The 15,567-nt window shown below is 57.8% G+C and overlaps 2 protein-coding genes across 2 annotated transcripts; one reads left to right on the forward strand and one right to left on the reverse strand.

Moving 5' to 3' along the window:
• Window positions 1-37: 37 nt before the first annotated feature.
• Cbarp (CACN subunit beta associated regulatory protein) lies at window positions 38-8,592 on the reverse strand. The gene is made up of 10 exons (XM_029482510.2): window positions 8,306-8,592; window positions 6,545-6,644; window positions 6,300-6,439; window positions 6,131-6,195; window positions 5,607-5,751; window positions 4,619-4,790; window positions 4,362-4,490; window positions 3,815-4,022; window positions 2,228-2,408; window positions 38-1,472 (listed from the first exon to the last, which is right to left on the reverse strand). The coding sequence occupies exons 2-10, from the start codon at window positions 6,635-6,637 to the stop codon at window positions 512-514; spliced, it is 2,094 nt and encodes a 697-aa protein (XP_029338370.1). The 5' UTR covers window positions 6,638-6,644; window positions 8,306-8,592; the 3' UTR covers window positions 38-511.
• A 2,914-nt stretch (window positions 8,593-11,506) lies between these two features.
• Atp5f1d (ATP synthase F1 subunit delta) lies at window positions 11,507-15,039 on the forward strand. Its single transcript, XM_021174220.3, has 4 exons — window positions 11,507-11,827; window positions 13,055-13,208; window positions 14,445-14,533; window positions 14,645-15,039. The coding sequence occupies exons 1-4, from the start codon at window positions 11,687-11,689 to the stop codon at window positions 14,765-14,767; spliced, it is 507 nt and encodes a 168-aa protein (XP_021029879.1). The 5' UTR covers window positions 11,507-11,686; the 3' UTR covers window positions 14,768-15,039.
• Window positions 15,040-15,567: the final 528 nt, after the last annotated feature.

Raw genomic sequence — 15,567 nt, forward strand, 5'->3', positions numbered from 1 at the left:
TTATTGCTCAGAGAGGAAAGGTGGAGCGCATACCATGGACAGGGTAAATCAATTCAGAATCTGGGGCGGCGAGCTCCTCTCTGATCCTCAGTGCCCCACAGTCACTTCGCCTCCAGTAGGTTCGCTCACGCAGTGGCAAGCAGTGACACTGCTAGCATGTGCTCACGAGTGGAGGGTCAGCTGATCCTGGAGGGAGGCTGCACATGCACTTCAGAACCTGCTCCACCAGCATCTGTGGCCAGAGGCTGGGTGCTGGGGTCAACCATATATGGACTGGAGAGTCCAATCTCGTCATCCTCCCTGCAGTTGAGCCTGGGTCCTGGAGCCTCATGCTTCCGGAGGCCACTGCGCCCTGCTAAGTGCCCAGGGGACACTATATGTGCACACTTGGGATTTGGGGGCCGTGTACCCATGCACGGCCACCTCAGGTTGCACCCGCTGTCGCCACCATTCCCACAGCAGCCCCATGTGCTGCCGGAGAAGCAGCAGAGAGGCAGGTCCAGTACAGAGCTTAGGCCGGGCTGTGGTCAGGGGATGTAGGGGCAGCAGCAGCGACAATCAGCACCTGGGATGAGGCAACTGGCTCAGCAAGACCGGGAGAGAAGAGTCTCTCGTCGAGGCTGGCTGCTAGCTTGTCTAGCAGGGCCCCGGCGGGCTCAACGCACAACCCAGAGCCTGGGCAACCACCACCACCTCCACCGCCAGGCTCCTCCTCGATGACAGGAATGGATGGGTCATCACCCGTGATGGGCAGCGCACGGCCTTCAGGAGGACAATCAACGCTGTCCCCACGGCGTAATGGCGCACGTGTAGGGCGGGCTACCCCAGGGGGCGTGGCTGCACGTGCACCACCGGGGTCGCTGTGCTGCCGTCCTCTCTGTTGCCATTGCTTCCGCGCATGAGGATGCGCACGTGTGCGGTGACGCGGTGCATCGTCGAAATGAGGGTCATGGCGCAGGAACTCATGGAAAAGAGCGTCCGTCTTTTCGTCGATGCTGTAATCGCGGCGCGGCCTGCGTGGCCAGGCTCGCGGGCTGCGGGGAGGGCTGCGGGCTGGAGCAGGAAGTTCCGAAACTTCGTCGCCTGCTCCGCGCCCCTCGATGCTCGCATAGCCACTGTCCATCTGTAGCAGGCGGCGAGCTTCGCCGTCCTTGGGCCTCAAAGCAGGTGGAGACTCGGGAGGGGGCGGGAAGGCGGGTGCTGCGCCTCCACCTCCGGAACCCGAGCCCGAGCTATCTCCGCTGCGCACTGAGTCGCGGTCATTGCCGCTGCTGCTGTGGTCCGATGCAGTGGCTGCATGGAGCTCGAGCGAAGCACGAAGGCTCCACAGGTCACGGTAGCTGCACTGTGCATGCTCGGCGTCCTGCTCTTGCTGCGGGTCCTGCTGCTGCGCATGCTCGGGCCCCAAACTGATGCCATGCTCCGGAGGAGTCTCGGGGCTCGCTCCTCCCGCCGCCTCAGCTGCCTCTAGCCTGCAAGGCCAGGCCCATGTGGTCAGAGCCTGGAGGCATTGCCCTGCCCTGCCGGCCACATGTTTGTGCTTTAGGGACTATGGACACGGAGGGTCTCCCGTGGGGTCTGGGCCACTCCTAAGTAACTCTCTTGATTTGCAAGGGTACCAAGAGAATGGACCTGAACCAGACTCCAAATCATCAGCCCCTTGTCCTAGGTTACTGCACCCACTGGTCAAGGGCTGATACAGCCAGGTGTGAATCAATGAAGCTAAGGGTCAGCCCCAAGTTTGCAAGGCCTCAGCCTGCATCCCAGTGGTTTAAGCATTTGGGAGTTTTGTTTTTGGCTTGGGGGAAGGGAGGTTATTTTTGATTGCAGCTGTTAGCAAGGCCGCTCCTTGATTGGGGTCAGGCATACATCAGGAGTGCAGGTAGGCAGAAGGGATGCTGGCACCACCGAGGAGGCCTTCAGGCCTCGGAGCCTGCCACATATCGGCAAGGCCACGGGAGGCCCCAGCCCACTGCCCTGCTCTGGCGGGTGTCTCATCTTGGAAACCCTGGGACCATCAACTGCCCACCTACCCTTACCCAAGCTCTCCCTGCTTCCCTCCTCCTTCTCCGGTCTGCGTTGGAGAGGTGGCCCCCACGAGGTGGCCAGGGTGACTCGAGTTCGTGTCCACAGGGCCAGGAGGGCAGTCCCTGGGCCACCTATGGGGGACGGGGCAGGGCAGGGGCCCACAGGCCCACCCTTAGCACCTCTATCTACTGAAAAATACCTGCCGAGAGTGGGGGGCGGGCTGGTGGGGCTGGCCAGAAAGGGGCGGGGGGGTGGGAAGGCCACCGAGTCGCCTGCGCTGGCAATGTACTGAATGAAGTCGGCGTGGGGGACGTCCCCCTCCTGCTCCATGCTCTCACTGGCTGCCCGCTGCCGCTGAAAGTGGTGCCTCTTAGGGGAACCTGCAGTTGAAGATCAGGCCAGGACCAGAGATTAGGCGTGAGCTGAAAGCCCTTACAGGACAGCAGTCCAGACGACCCTGGCTGGACCGGTGTGGCCATGAGAAGGATGCCCAGAGCCTCGAATGGCCCAGCTCTTGCTGAAGTCATTGCCTAAGCAAGCTGGGGTTGTAAGGAGCCTGCATGGGAGGGAGGGAGGAAGATGCCACCTGCAGGTCGCACCGTGCCCTGGGAAGCTTGGGTGAACTGCACCACCCGTGCCCCCAGCTCCTGGCCAGAAGCCAGGATCTTACCCCAAATAGAACTGCCAGAGTGGGCAGTCCTCCAGGTGGGCTGGGAGCCACGGGGCTGCACCAGTGGCTATGGCCAATCTGCACCAGGAATCCTGACTCCAGCTCAGAGCCCAGGTTCTCACCAGGCAGTCAACAGGACTGCCCCTCCGACCAGAGCACCCCGGAAAGGAAGTGAAGTGAGCCCTCTGCCACCCAGGTCCTCCCTGGTACTCCCTCACCCTGTGTCTTCCACCTCCTCCCCCACAGGGAAGGCCAGTACCTAGGTGGCACTGTCTCAAGCAAAGCCAGGGCACCCTCCCTACAGTTAGGCAGCCCTGTATCCTAGGGTCAGCAGGCTGCCACCTGTTTGTGGGCACAGGCCACACTCATTTGCATATGAGTCCCTTAGGAGTGGCCCAGACCCCATGGGAGACCCTCCGTGTCCATAGTCCCTAAAGCCACAGCTGAGATGGGACACTGTCCTCACAAATACCCAGATTGTTACGGTCTAGGGCCTTATCGAAAGTGTTTGGGGATTAGCTGGGCATGGCGTGTGCTTCTGCTAATCCCAGCACTTCAAGAGGGTTGCAGGAAGTTCAAGGTCTACTTGGGACACACAATGAGACACCTCAAAATAAAAGGCATTCATAAATCCTAAAATTAGTCCGATGGTCCTTTTGTCTTTTCTGGAGATAGGCTCTCATGTAGCCAAGGCTAGCCTCAAATCTACATAGCTGAGGCTGGCAATGAGCTCCTGTCCTCCAACCGCTGCCCTTCCATGTACTGGGAATGTGCACCAGAACACTGGAGAGGGAGCCTGGGCTTCATGCAGGCTGGCGAGGTCCTCTACCCCAATGACTTGTTTCAACGACTCAAAGTCATACAGGCAAAAGGGCCAGGTGGAGGTTCAGGGAGCTAGGGGATCGGTGTGCTGATGGATGAAGGGGGGACCACACCAGCTCTGAGTACCCCGGGGGCCTTGGAGCACCGGTGACAGGATGGTCATGTGCCTAAGAGGCAGGGTACCAGCAACTGACAGCTTTCCTAAAGAGATTCATGCCCTGGGAGTCCCTGGCCATTTGAGAGACCTCCATCAAGATGGCCCCTGGAGGTCATAGTCACTCTAGGATGTCTTACCTCTCGTGTCCAGACTGGACGCTCTCTGGCTGGGCTCCAGCTTCCATTTCTTGACCTTGAAGTAGGGGCTGGCTCCATCCAGGCTGGCATGTCGGCGTAGCCGAGTGAAGAATTGCAAAACAGTGCCCGACCCGGAGGAGCCTGTGCCCATCTCCCCAGGCACTGTTTCAGGCCCAGCAGCCTTGGCACCCCGGGTACCTGCATCTAACTGGAGGGGTGGGGGGAAGTAGGGATAACTGTCAGGCAGGCCCGGGATCCCTCCCCAGCAGGCCCTGGCCCAATCCCTGGGTCCCTATGAAGTGTGCCTTTGGCCAATCCCTTCTGGCAACCTTTCTTGAGCCAGCTCTGCCATCCTGCCCTGAATCCTGCCTTTCAATGGGCAAGGATCCTGCCTACAACTTCTATTCCTTAGGCTGAAGTGAAGCTGGCCACTCTTCCCACCAGCCTGGCTCTTACAGGGAATCCTAAGGTCTGGGAGCAGAGTGGTTCTGAGAAAGAAGTCACCATGATCTTGGGATGCTATAGGGACACCAGAGGGAACCCTCACCGAAGTGCCCTCCCCAGAGTCACTGGAGGCTGAGGGGCTGATCTCTGAGAAGTCCACGGAGTTGTAGGGACCTCCTGGCAGGGCAGAGCTGGGGCCGACTGAGTGGCCGGTGAGGGTCTTCCCAGGGGGCTATGAACAGAGAGGTTGGTGAGGGAGGAGGGACAGAGAGTACAAGTATGTGAGGGGTGACCCCACCTTCCCACCCCAGCCTGCCAAGACCTGCTGAAGACCACAGGCAGCTGTAACCTTGACCTCACCTGGAAAATAGCCAAGCTGTCCTTGGGGGTGGTAGCTGGGTGGGGTGTGGCCGCTGCACTGGCCTCCCCCGAATCACACTCATGGATAGTAGCGATTTTGAGGGGCGGCAGGTGGAGGTGGGTGAGGCGGGCATTCTTGAGGTGATGGAAATCCCCTTCTGTTAGGGTGTACCTATGTTGGAGACCCCAGCAGTCAGCCCTTGGCAGTCCCTCGCATAGCACCTACACTTTAACATCTTGACAGACAGGTCTCTCCCTGTTCAAGACTTTGAGCTTTTAATTCTCCTGCCTCCACCTATCAAATGCTGGGGTGACAGGTTTTTGTTTAATTTCTGAGACAGGGTCTCTCTATGTAGACCAGGCCGGGCTTGAACTCACTAAATACCCACCTGCCTCTGCTGGAGACTGCCATTTTTGTTTGTTTGTTTGTTTGTTTGTTTGTTTTTTGACCGGGTCTCACTCTCTAGCCTGGGTTTGGCCTTGAACTTTGCAGCAATCTTCCTGGCTCTGCCCACCATGTGCGGGTGTTCTTTTTAAAGGCAGGTCTTTGAAATACACCCATGGCTGACCTGGTACTCTCTATGTGTATTTTCTATGCAGACCAGTCGGGGTCTCAAATTTGTAGCAATTGGGGCTGGAACCATGGCTCAGGAATTAAGAGCACTATGGCTCTTGCAGAGGACCTAAGTTGGGTTCCCAGCATCTATACTGAGCCACTCAGAGCCACCTGTAATTCTAGTTCCAGAGAGCTCTGACGCCCTCTTCTGGCCTCTGTGGGCACTTGAAACCACATGTACATACCCCCACACAAAGACGTATAAATAGGTAAAATTTTAAAAATAACTAGTAATTCTGCCTCAGCTTTGCTTAGACCTCGATATTGATACTTACTCTACTCTCCACCCTGCCAGCCCATACCAAGAGACATGAGCCAGGATCCCCAGCTTTCATCACCAAGCTGCTGTGACCTCCCCCTGACTTCTCTCACCGGCGGCCCTTGTCCTGAGCCTTGCGGCTCTGTTCAAACAGGGCAGCCTCGTTGAAGGACACTCGGCGGCCAGTGGAGCTGGTGGCTAGGAAGCGCTCTGTTTCGGTGTCCTGGCCCTCGGGGTCTTCCCCCCTGCAGTCGGGGTCTGTGAGGAGAGCCAAGAGAGGGTGGGCCCGGGGTGGGCCGCGCGTGTCTGGCTGCCAGGCAGGCCGCTGGGCGGGGTGGGCTGGGAGGGGGGCACGGGCCGAGTGAGGGCAGGACGGGGCGGGCTGGGCGGGGCGGCGGGCACTCGCTCATCCGCTCACACACTCACTCGCTCTCAGCACGCGCCTGTGCGCACCTACGCCTGGGCGTTAAGGAAACAGAGATGAGTCGGACTCGAACTGCGCCCAGTCTGGTGGGGGAGACAGACAGACAGACCGTCAGGCGGCCCGAGGGGGCGGGCAGGGGGCCGAGGGGTGGGGCGCGGCGGGAGGCACAGTCAAGTGCAGCTAGGGGTGCTGCAAGCCGCGCGGGCCCCTCACCTTGTATAGGGTGGGTGCCGTTGTCCAGATAAGTAGTGGTGGTCTTCTCTGCTTCCTCCATGGCCCTGAGGAAGAGATGGGAAGAAGAGTGAGCAGGAATGGGGCGTCTCCACTCTGAGGCTCTGCAAGCGCGCCTGGGCATGTGTCAAGAGGTTCCCAGGGCAAGCACCTGTTGAAGCGCTGGTGCACCTCCCAGCAGCGTTTGCAGAGCAGAAGAACGCCAGACAGCACCACCAGCGTGCCTCCAACGAACAGCGACATCACCACCACCAGCAGCACATAGTTGTCCAAGATGGGGTCAGGCTCCGCCTGAGTCGGGGTTGAGTGCACAGGGCGGGGCGTGTCAGGGCTCCACAGCAGAGTGGGGTTTCCATCCCACCTCTACCCCGAGTCTCCAGGAGTCACCCAACCCACCGTGGGGCGGCTGGTGGCATTGTCCCACGAAGTCGTCAGGGCAACAGTGGCGGTAGTGGCGGCCGCTGTGGCCATGGTGGCCGTGGGCTGCATTTTGAGGCTACAAAGTAGGGCATAGAGCCAGCTCAGGTTCAGCTCTGCCTGCCCCTCCCCACAGGAGCCCCTGCAAGTCAGCCCCTACGTCCCCGTGCAGCAGCAGCCGCCGCCGTCACTGGGGTGACTCATGGACAGGTGGGGCGGAGTCTTACAATGTGAGTGCCCCCCCAACTCCCCATCCCCGCAGGGGTGCCTGGAGCCAAGGCTCCCCCCCCCCACGCCAGGACCTCTCTTTCGCCATCTTTTATCACATAAAAGGTGGCATCACGCTTGCGCAGAACTCTCTGTGTGTGTGTGTGTGTGTGTGTGTGTGTGTAAATGTGGCTTTCCCAAATGCCAACCACCTCCCTGGCTGGCTGGGGTGGCCGGACCGGCAAGGTAGCGCAGCCATGCCCAAGGAAGGGAAAGCACCCTTGGAGGAACAAACACACGACGCCTCCACAGCACACTCAGGCAACATCCCAGGTGTCCTTCTTGTCTCAGGGTCTCATGGTGCAGAAAAGGAATTGAAGGTAGTGCACCTGAGGTGTGGGCGGGGCTGTACTAATGATTCCCCCACCCCCAGTCACGACTCGATAGGGAAAGGTCCTTGTTCCCCACACTGGTGGGAGTGCAAAGGACAAAAGACGCTCATCTGTTCCTGGCCTGAAAATTTTGGTTCCCATGGCAACGGTGCGCAGGGCCTCGCAGTGACGGGGGGGTGGGGGGGACTGTTGCCAAGCAGAGGGAGGCGGGCGGGGGCGCGGGGGAGGCCGCCCACAGGGGCGCCCCAAGGCTTGGCCAAGATGGCTGCTCACCAGGCCTCTGCCAGAAGCGTGGAGAAACTGAGGCTAGGGCACATCATGGGGTGGGGTGGATTCAGAAAGGGCCTGCTAAAACTGCACCTGACTCAGTCCGGGAATGAAGATGATTCTGGAGTAATAAAGGCCATTCTGGCCATCCATCCCTACTTCCCACACCAGCGTGAGCATGCAAACCCCTTTCCCATGGAAGAAGAGCCCGCAGGCTCCACCGTCACCAGTGTTTTTCAGACTGGATGGTGGAGGAGTTGTGGGGGGAAACCTGAATAAACGATGTACACCCCCCCCCAAGAAGGCTACGTTTCCTCAGCACACCCAGGCAGAGAGCAGCGGGCATCAATTTCGGTGGGTGGCAAGGGGCGCATCCGTAGATCGGCAAATGAATTCAGGCTGGAGGGGGTGGGGCATGGTGCGGATGGTAATGAGAGGTGGGGGAGGAAGATGGCTGGAGACCCAAGGCGAGGAAGGCCAGGTCATGAGAGCCAGCGAGAACGCAAGCCTAGACATGGAGTCCCCACAGAACGTCCACCAGGCCCCCCAAGTAGGATACGGTGCGGAAAAGCGCAGAGAACGCGACGCCAGGCGCGTGAGGATCCAGGAGGCCAAGGCGACAACGCTCTCGCCCTGTCACTAGGGTAAACTGAGGCCAAGGGCAGGCGTGGGCTGGCTCCCTCTCGGGGCTGCGGGCGGTGGGCGGGGTGCAGGGCGGCTCAGGCCGTTCCCACGCTCCGCTCCCTTCCCGGAGCCGCGCGCGACAGGGCCAGTGGGCCAGGGCGGACCCTGGAACTGGTCGCCATCCCCTGGCCGCGCGCATTCGCCCGCCCGTCCCCGCCCGGCCCCGCGCGCCAGGGCCCGCCGCGCCTACCTCAGCGCCGGGGCGTGCGGCCCATGGGCGGCGGGAGGGCGGGCGGCAGATACACGGCTCTCCCGGTTGGCTCTGGAGCTCGGTGGCCGCGGAGCCGACGGAGAATTTATGAATGGGGAGAGCAGCGCACGGGGGAGGCGCGCAGGAGAGGTGGGGCCGCGCACGTGACCGCGTTGGCGGTGCTCCCGCTCCGGCCCCTGGCTCTGTGCACCCGGTAACCGCCCGGTCCCGCAGCCTGACCGCCCCCGCCGCTCTCGCCGCCGCGTCTGGCTCTCACTGCGATGGCCACCGCCTCCCCTTCCCTTCCGGCGGGGGCGTGGGGCGGAGCCTGAGCTCCCGCGCCCCCTCCCGCTGTCGCGCAGTCCCGCCCCCCTCACCCCTGCACGACTCAGCCTACCTGGTGCTGTCCCAGAACCCGGTGCTGTTGGGGCGCATTACGCCCCTAAACTAACGCGGGTATCTCAGGTCTTGGGGACCCTCAACTATCTAGTTTGTCACCTGCCACTCCAGATGTGCAATTCCAGTTTGCATATCCCCTTGGTCTACAAGCCATGAGATATAGGTACATCCCCATCCCCACTTGCATGTTTTTCTTATGCTGCTCTTTGGCAGGTTCCTTTATGGGTCCAGCATATAGCTAGTGCTGTAAAACACCTACTCAGAACTTGCCCTCAGAACTGTGATGGTCCCGCACACCTGCATTTGTAAGGTGAAATCAAGTGGATCAGGAGCGCAAGGTCAACCTCAGCTACACAGAATTCTAGGCCAGCCTGAGCAGCACGAGACCCCTTCTCAAACAAGAGAACTGTAGTGAAAGGGCTGAGCAAGCTAGGGTACCTGCGGCCGAGCCCAAGCAGCCATGTTTCATCCCTCAGTCCTGAATAGGAAAGGAAGAGTGCCTCCCCCCACAAGTTTTCCTTTGACACCCAAAGATTTGCTATCCCCTTGCCCACTAACTAAATGAATGTAATAACATTTAAACTTGCATCCATAGAGGTCTGTTATGGAATGATCCATACCTTATAACTCCTTCCACTTGCAGACAGTTCTCTTCCCGGTGGTGCTTGCGTTCGAACCCAGGGTCAGTCTCATTATAAGAGCCTATGCACGGGGCGTGGTGGCGCACGCCTTTAATCCCAACACTGCGGAGGCAGAGGCAGGTGGATCTCTGAGTTCGAAGACAGCCTGGTCTACAGAGTGAGTTCCAGGACAGCCAGGGTTACACAGAGAAATCCTGTCTCGAAAAACCAAAAAAAAAAAAAAAGAAGAGCCTATGCTCCCAGACCATACCTGCTTATTTCTGATAAGTGTCATCATGAAGGTGGGTCGTTTACACTGACCTCCAGGACACCATCCTCCTTTTCGTTTCAGTGAAGGGGATTAACCCACAGACCCGAGGCTGGCCCACACCACCATGATGGACTTCCGAACCCAACCAGATTGGTCTCAAGCTCATGAGTGTGTCAGCACACATAGACTTTCCAAATACTAAATATTCTGTGTGTGGGGAGGGGTCGTGAATTCACATCCTTTTGAAGGTCAGAGGAGGATGTCGGATCTTCTGAAGCTACATGCAGCTGTTAGATGTCCCCCATGGGCACTGAGAATGAAGCACACGTCCCTTGGAAGAACAGTGCTCGTTGCTGATCTCTGAACCATCTCTCCAGCACTCTAGGTTTAGTTTTTAGAAGACTTGTCTGGTAAGGCACAGTGGCCGTGGGGGTGGGAAGAGGACACTCACCACCGGACAAGTATGATCTTTCTAGGGTTGAGTTCTTGCTTCATGGAGCATTTGAGTAGATATGGGATCCTGGGACGGATATGGGTGTGGGTGTGTGTGTGTATGTGTGTGCGCGTGCGTGTGTCTAAGAGCTGGAGTAGGGAAGGGAATGGGGTTTCTAGCTGCCCACTGCCCAGGGAAACTGTCCAGATTATAGAGACTGGGAACTAGGTGTCTCTCACAGAGATTGATTAAGGCCAGGACTGCTGGCTTTTGAGCAGGTCTGAGCTCCAGAGTTTCTAGTTTGTAGAATTATAAGTTTGTAGTCTAGTTTGTAGTCTTGCATCTGCCAGACTCTGGTTCAAGAGTGACCACGACCCTCTAGCTGCCAGCTGCTCCTCTAAGATCCAACAAAACGAATGGCTTTTCTTCTGTTTGCCCCATCAAGCCTATGCCTGCATTTTCTGTGAACCTACGTGGTGGGGCATGGGGACCAAGAGCTGAGCGGAGGCCGGAACCTGCGTGAGTGCGGGGGCAGGGTGGTGACGTCATAACCGAGAGCGAGGCTGCGCGGACACGACTGGCGTCAGTGGGGCCCCTTGGCCGCCTGCGCACGGGCTCCTGCGTCAGTGGAGCGCAGGGGCGGAGGCCCGCAGGGAGGGGACTGCGGAGAAGAGCGAGTACATTTCCAGGTTTCGCGCGCCCTCTGCCGCCTTCGGGTTGCATGCCACCCAGTAACCTCTTCGGTGCACTTCTTTCCTGGCACGACCTCTCCCCAGCACGCACCGCAGCGGGCATCATGAAATTTATTTATTTATTTATTTAGCAGCTTCTCATGATGTAGTCCTGGTTTGTCTCAAACTCACGGAGCCCCGCTTGAGTCTTCCTCCGGGGAGTTGGGATTAACTGCGCCTGGCATATGCACATATATATCTATACATAGATAGATAGATAGATAGATATAGATATAGATATAGATATATGTTTTTCGAGATAGGATTTCTCTGTATAACCCTGGCTGTTGGCTGTCCTGGAACTCACTCTGTAGACCAGGCTGGTCTCAAACTCAGAAATCCTCCTGCCTCTGCCTCCCAAGTGCTGGGAATAAAGGCACGCGCCACCACTGCCCATCTATATTTGATGCACTTTTGGAAATAGGTTGTTCCGAGTGCGGGGATTGCAAGAGTGTGTCACCACACTCTACATTTTAATTCTTCTGTTCCAACACTTACAGGTTTGCTTCTTCTGGGCCTCGAATGCTTGGTACCTGATATCAAGCCCGCATCATTTCCGCGCAAACATTCCCCTCCTGAAGGAATGTGTTCGTTTGCAGAAAGAACCGCGTCCCAAGAACCCAGAGAGTCTTTTGCTGTTAGAAGGCGAAGAAAACTACAATTCCCAGAATGACCCACCCGGCATAGGAGGATCCCACTTCTAAGCATCGCTGCAAGGGGTGGGTCCAAGGGAAAGTATACCTCCCAGAATGCTCAGCGCGTGCTGCATCGCGCAGCCTTCGGAGAATCGTGTGCGCGTGCGTTCTTGTGGGAACTGCGCCTCCCAGAAGGCACCGCGCGTCGTCCTTCTCCCTCCCTGAAGGCCGCCTCGCTTGCCCAGTGTGTCGGCCGCCCGCGAAGCTAGAGTCCGCTGACGTTTCCGCCACCATGCTGCCCGCCTCACTGCTTCGTCACCCGGGCCTGCGCCGCCTGATGCTTCAGGCGCGTACGTACGCCGAGGCCGCCGCTGCACCTGCCCCCGCCGCCGGGCCGGGACAGATGTCCTTCACCTTTGCCTCCCCGACGCAGGTACGAACTTACAGCCCCCAGACTCGTCAAGCCCCTGATCTGACCCTTGGGAGAGGTTCTCTTGTATTAGGTCATTAGTTTCATCCCCATGGGGCCCTGTGAACCTCCTCCCACCCCAGACCTCACCCCTGAACGGGGTCACCTGGACCCAGGGCTCGACCTCTGTGTTCACTAAAACTTCATGCTCCACCCCTGAGGGCGTTGCCTGGACATAAGACTCCACCCTCTGGGAGGTGGATCACCTATACCTGGAACCCAGATTTTGCCTTCGCAAACCCTTCTGTTTTGGGGTGTTCCAGGCTCTACACCTTGGTGGTGGTCACTCAGGCCCCGTCCTTGGGTGTTGTACCCGAGATTCATATGAACCCCAGGCTCTACTCAAGGCTTAGGTGGTGTCACTTGGAGCTAGGATGAACCATGGAGCACAGAGCAATGCCTTTGGGTTTTACATGGCTCACAGTTTCTACCCGTAGGGGGATTCCCCAAGTCCACAAGCTGTTGCCCAGATAGGGGTCACCAGTACCCAGACCTGGAGCTCTTGGAAATTGCCTGGACCCAGATCCTGAAGGGTCATCTGGACTCAGAACAGAAACCTGGCCACTGTTGGGGTCACCTGGGATTGACCCAAGCTCTTCGTCCTGTTGGGTTTGCCTGGACCTAATATCCTTTTTTTTTTTTTTTTAAAGATTTACTTATTTATTGTATGTAAGTAAACTGTTTGTTTTCAGACAAACCAGAAGAGGGCATCAGTTCTCATTACGGGTGGTTGTGAGCCACCATGTGGTTGCTGGGATTTGAACTCAGGACCTGCAGAAGTGCTCTTACCCACTGAGCCATCTCTCCAGCCCTGGACCTAATATCCTTAATTGGATAGACCTTAGCCAGGGTTTTACCAACTTACTGCCATGCTATTTGTAAGCCTGGGTTGGTTTTACACTTTTGACTCCCTCATAGCAACTTCCTGAGTAGTTGTGAGACAGCCTTTGGGTTTCTCAGAAACCCCATACCAGGGGCTGGATCAGCACCTGCTGCACTACACTGCATTGCCCTCTGTTTCAGTCACCTCTTCTAGACACTCTTTTAGACATAGACATTTCACAGGTGAGCAAGCTGAGTCTAACGTCAGCTCTTGGTAGTGTCTGTGTCCCATAAGAATTCCATCCTCCCTGTGCCCACTGTACAGCAGGCATGGGGTAATGTCTACCCCATGGTGTACACTCTCTGCAGGTGTTCTTTGACGGTGCCAATGTCAAGCAAGTGGACGTGCCTACGCTGACTGGAGCCTTTGGCATCTTGGCATCCCATGTCCCCACACTACAGGTCCTACGGCCTGGGCTGGTAGTGGTTCACGCAGAAGACGGCACCACAACTAAGTACTTTGGTGAGTGTGGCCCAGGATGAATAGAGGTTCAGGTTTGAGAAGGGCAGGGAGAAAGCAAAGGGAAGAAGCTTGCCCAGCCTGCCATGACAAAGATGTGGTCATCTGGGGCACAGAGGAAAGCCAGCAGCTGACCTCGCCGTAGCTGGGCAGGAAGACATGTAGAAATGACTGTTGAGGAGCTAGCCTTTAGGGTAGGATAGCCTTGGTGTAGGAGGAAGCCGGTCTGAAGGACCCACGTTTCCAGGTTAGACTTCCATGTTGCCCCTTCTCCAGATGAAGGGGTGTGTCTTATCTTCTCTCATATCTCACTATTTAACAATACCCACCATGGAGCCCAGGGCCTGGAGCTTTCTAGGCAGGGGATACAGCCCACGGTCATCACTGGGGGATTCCAGCCGAGGGCTCCGTCCACGAGTCAGGCTCCCACACAATATTGTTCTGTATGGTTATGTTTGGGCAAGTACCAGAGTAGGCGTGGCGGTGAAGGTGGGAAAGGTGTATGCACACATGTGACGGAAGGACATTGGTGGCACCCTCCTTCATAAGCTCTTTCTGTCTTTGTTCCTTTGAGATGGGCAGAACCTGAGTTTGCCACGTTCTTAGCTAGGCAGGCTGGCCAGTGAGTCACAGACATTCTCCTGCCCTACTCCTCACCATTAGGATTCTGGCTTCCCGCAAACTCTGCTCCTTCTATCTGCACAGTGGGTACTCTTTGCGTTGGTTCTGGGGCCCTTCAGTTTCCTTTTTGGTTTGCTTTCTGATTTTAAAGTAGTGTTTCCTTAGCCATGCTGACTTTGAATTTCTGATCCTCCACCTCCTGGGTGGTAGGGGTGACAGGTTTATGTCGGCATACCCAGTTTCTGCCTTGCTGGAAGTTGAACCCAGGAGCTTGCACATGCCAGGCAAGCACAGTACCCACTGAGCCTCAGTCCTGGCTCCTCTTTTACACTTAGTTTGAGGGAAGACCTTTCTGTGTTGTCCTGACTGGCTTTGAACTGGCAGTCCCCTACCTCAGCCTCCCCAGGGGGCTAGGCAACAGGTATGCACCGGGCCTAGCCGTCCTTTGCCACCATCCACATGCTTGGCCTGAGCCCCAGTCTTGCAGGGTCACTCTGCAAGTGGCCTAGAGTGGGCATTGGCCTGGGGAGGCGGAGGGCTGGTGGCCCTGAGCACACATGGGCGGTGAGGCTGTGTGCACGCTGCCCAAGCAGGCTGCTCAGACCCTCTCCTCCACAGTGAGCAGCGGCTCCGTCACTGTGAATGCTGACTCCTCTGTGCAGTTACTAGCTGAAGAAGCTGTGACGCTGGACATGCTGGACCTGGGGGTGAGCAGTGGATGGGAAAACTGAGGCAGGGCAGGGCAGGTGCTGCTCACAGGAGTGTGCTGTCCTGCTTCCGGCCCTGCCTTTCCCTCACACTGGCCCACTCCTCTGCAGGCAGCCCGGGCCAACCTGGAGAAGGCGCAGTCAGAACTGTCAGGTGCGGCGGATGAGGCAGCACGGGCCGAGATCCAGATCCGTATTGAGGCCAATGAAGCCCTAGTGAAGGCCCTGGAGTAGATGGTACCTACTGTCTTGTCACCCATGGGGAAACTGAGCCAGGTCCAGGCCTATGAGAAGTTCCCAGTGGGCTGAAGTGGCCACCAGGGGGTCAGCAGTGCTCCAGTTGCTGGGCTTAAAGCTTCCTGGTGCCTGCCTGCCAGGTCATGGAGGGCTCCCCCGAGTCTGGGATCCCCACGATCCCTCTGGAGAGATGGCCTTGATTGCCCCTCAAAGCCACCTGAACCGTCATCAACTTACCCAGCCTGTCTCCATTAAACACCAGGAACCAACTGAGTGTTCTGTTTTTAACTGCACAGCACAAAGCTAGGGCTCTCTTCACCCCTGCCTGGGCCCCCAGAGGCAATTGGCGACTCTGGGTAGGAAACATGGTGGCTGGTTGTTGGGGTGCTGGCTGCTGGAATGGGTGGGATGGGCAAGCATTGAGGGCAGGGCATGAAGTAATGGGTGTGACTAGTGCTGCCGGCCAGGCAAAGCGCCCTGACCACCAGCCAGGCCCCCCTGCCCCACCCCACAGGCTCTGGGAAGAAGCGGGAACCACCTGCTCCCACAGAGGCTCCGCCCTAGGCACACCCAACCTGTGGGTGGCCCTAGCCTGGCTGGCTGCCTTCCCAGTCCCTGATACGGTTGGCACCTCCTTAGGCACTTAGGCCCCTAGCTGCCCCTGGGTGGGGTGGGGAGGCCTGGTAGGGGGTGGCCTTGGCACCACCCCATATCTTTGTACAACCACCCCTCCCCACCCCACCCCACCCCACCCCCATGGCCAGGTACTATGCTGGCTTGCCCTCCTTTTATCCCCA

This window comes from Mus caroli, unplaced genomic scaffold (assembly GCF_978045245.1).
Source record: "Mus caroli unplaced genomic scaffold, Mus_caroli_1 scaffold_9, whole genome shotgun sequence".
NCBI classification, from domain to species: Eukaryota; Metazoa; Chordata; class Mammalia; order Rodentia; family Muridae; genus Mus; species Mus caroli.

Coding starts and splice junctions, on each gene's coding strand:
- Cbarp (XM_029482510.2), bottom strand. CDS start 6,637: ATGCAGCCCACGGCCACCATGGCCACAGCGGCCGCCACTACCGCCACT. Junction 6,440..6,544: donor ATGCCACCAGCCGCCCCACG/GTGGGTTGGGTG, acceptor ACCCCGACTCAG/GCGGAGCCTGACCCCATCTT. Junction 2,409..3,814: donor GTCCAGTCTGGACACGAGAG/GTAAGACATCCT, acceptor CTTCAACTGCAG/GTTCCCCTAAGAGGCACCAC.
- Atp5f1d (XM_021174220.3), top strand. CDS start 11,687: ATGCTGCCCGCCTCACTGCTTCGTCACCCGGGCCTGCGCCGCCTGATG. Junction 13,209..14,444: donor CACCACAACTAAGTACTTTG/GTGAGTGTGGCC, acceptor TCTCCTCCACAG/TGAGCAGCGGCTCCGTCACT. Junction 14,534..14,644: donor TGGACATGCTGGACCTGGGG/GTGAGCAGTGGA, acceptor ACTCCTCTGCAG/GCAGCCCGGGCCAACCTGGA.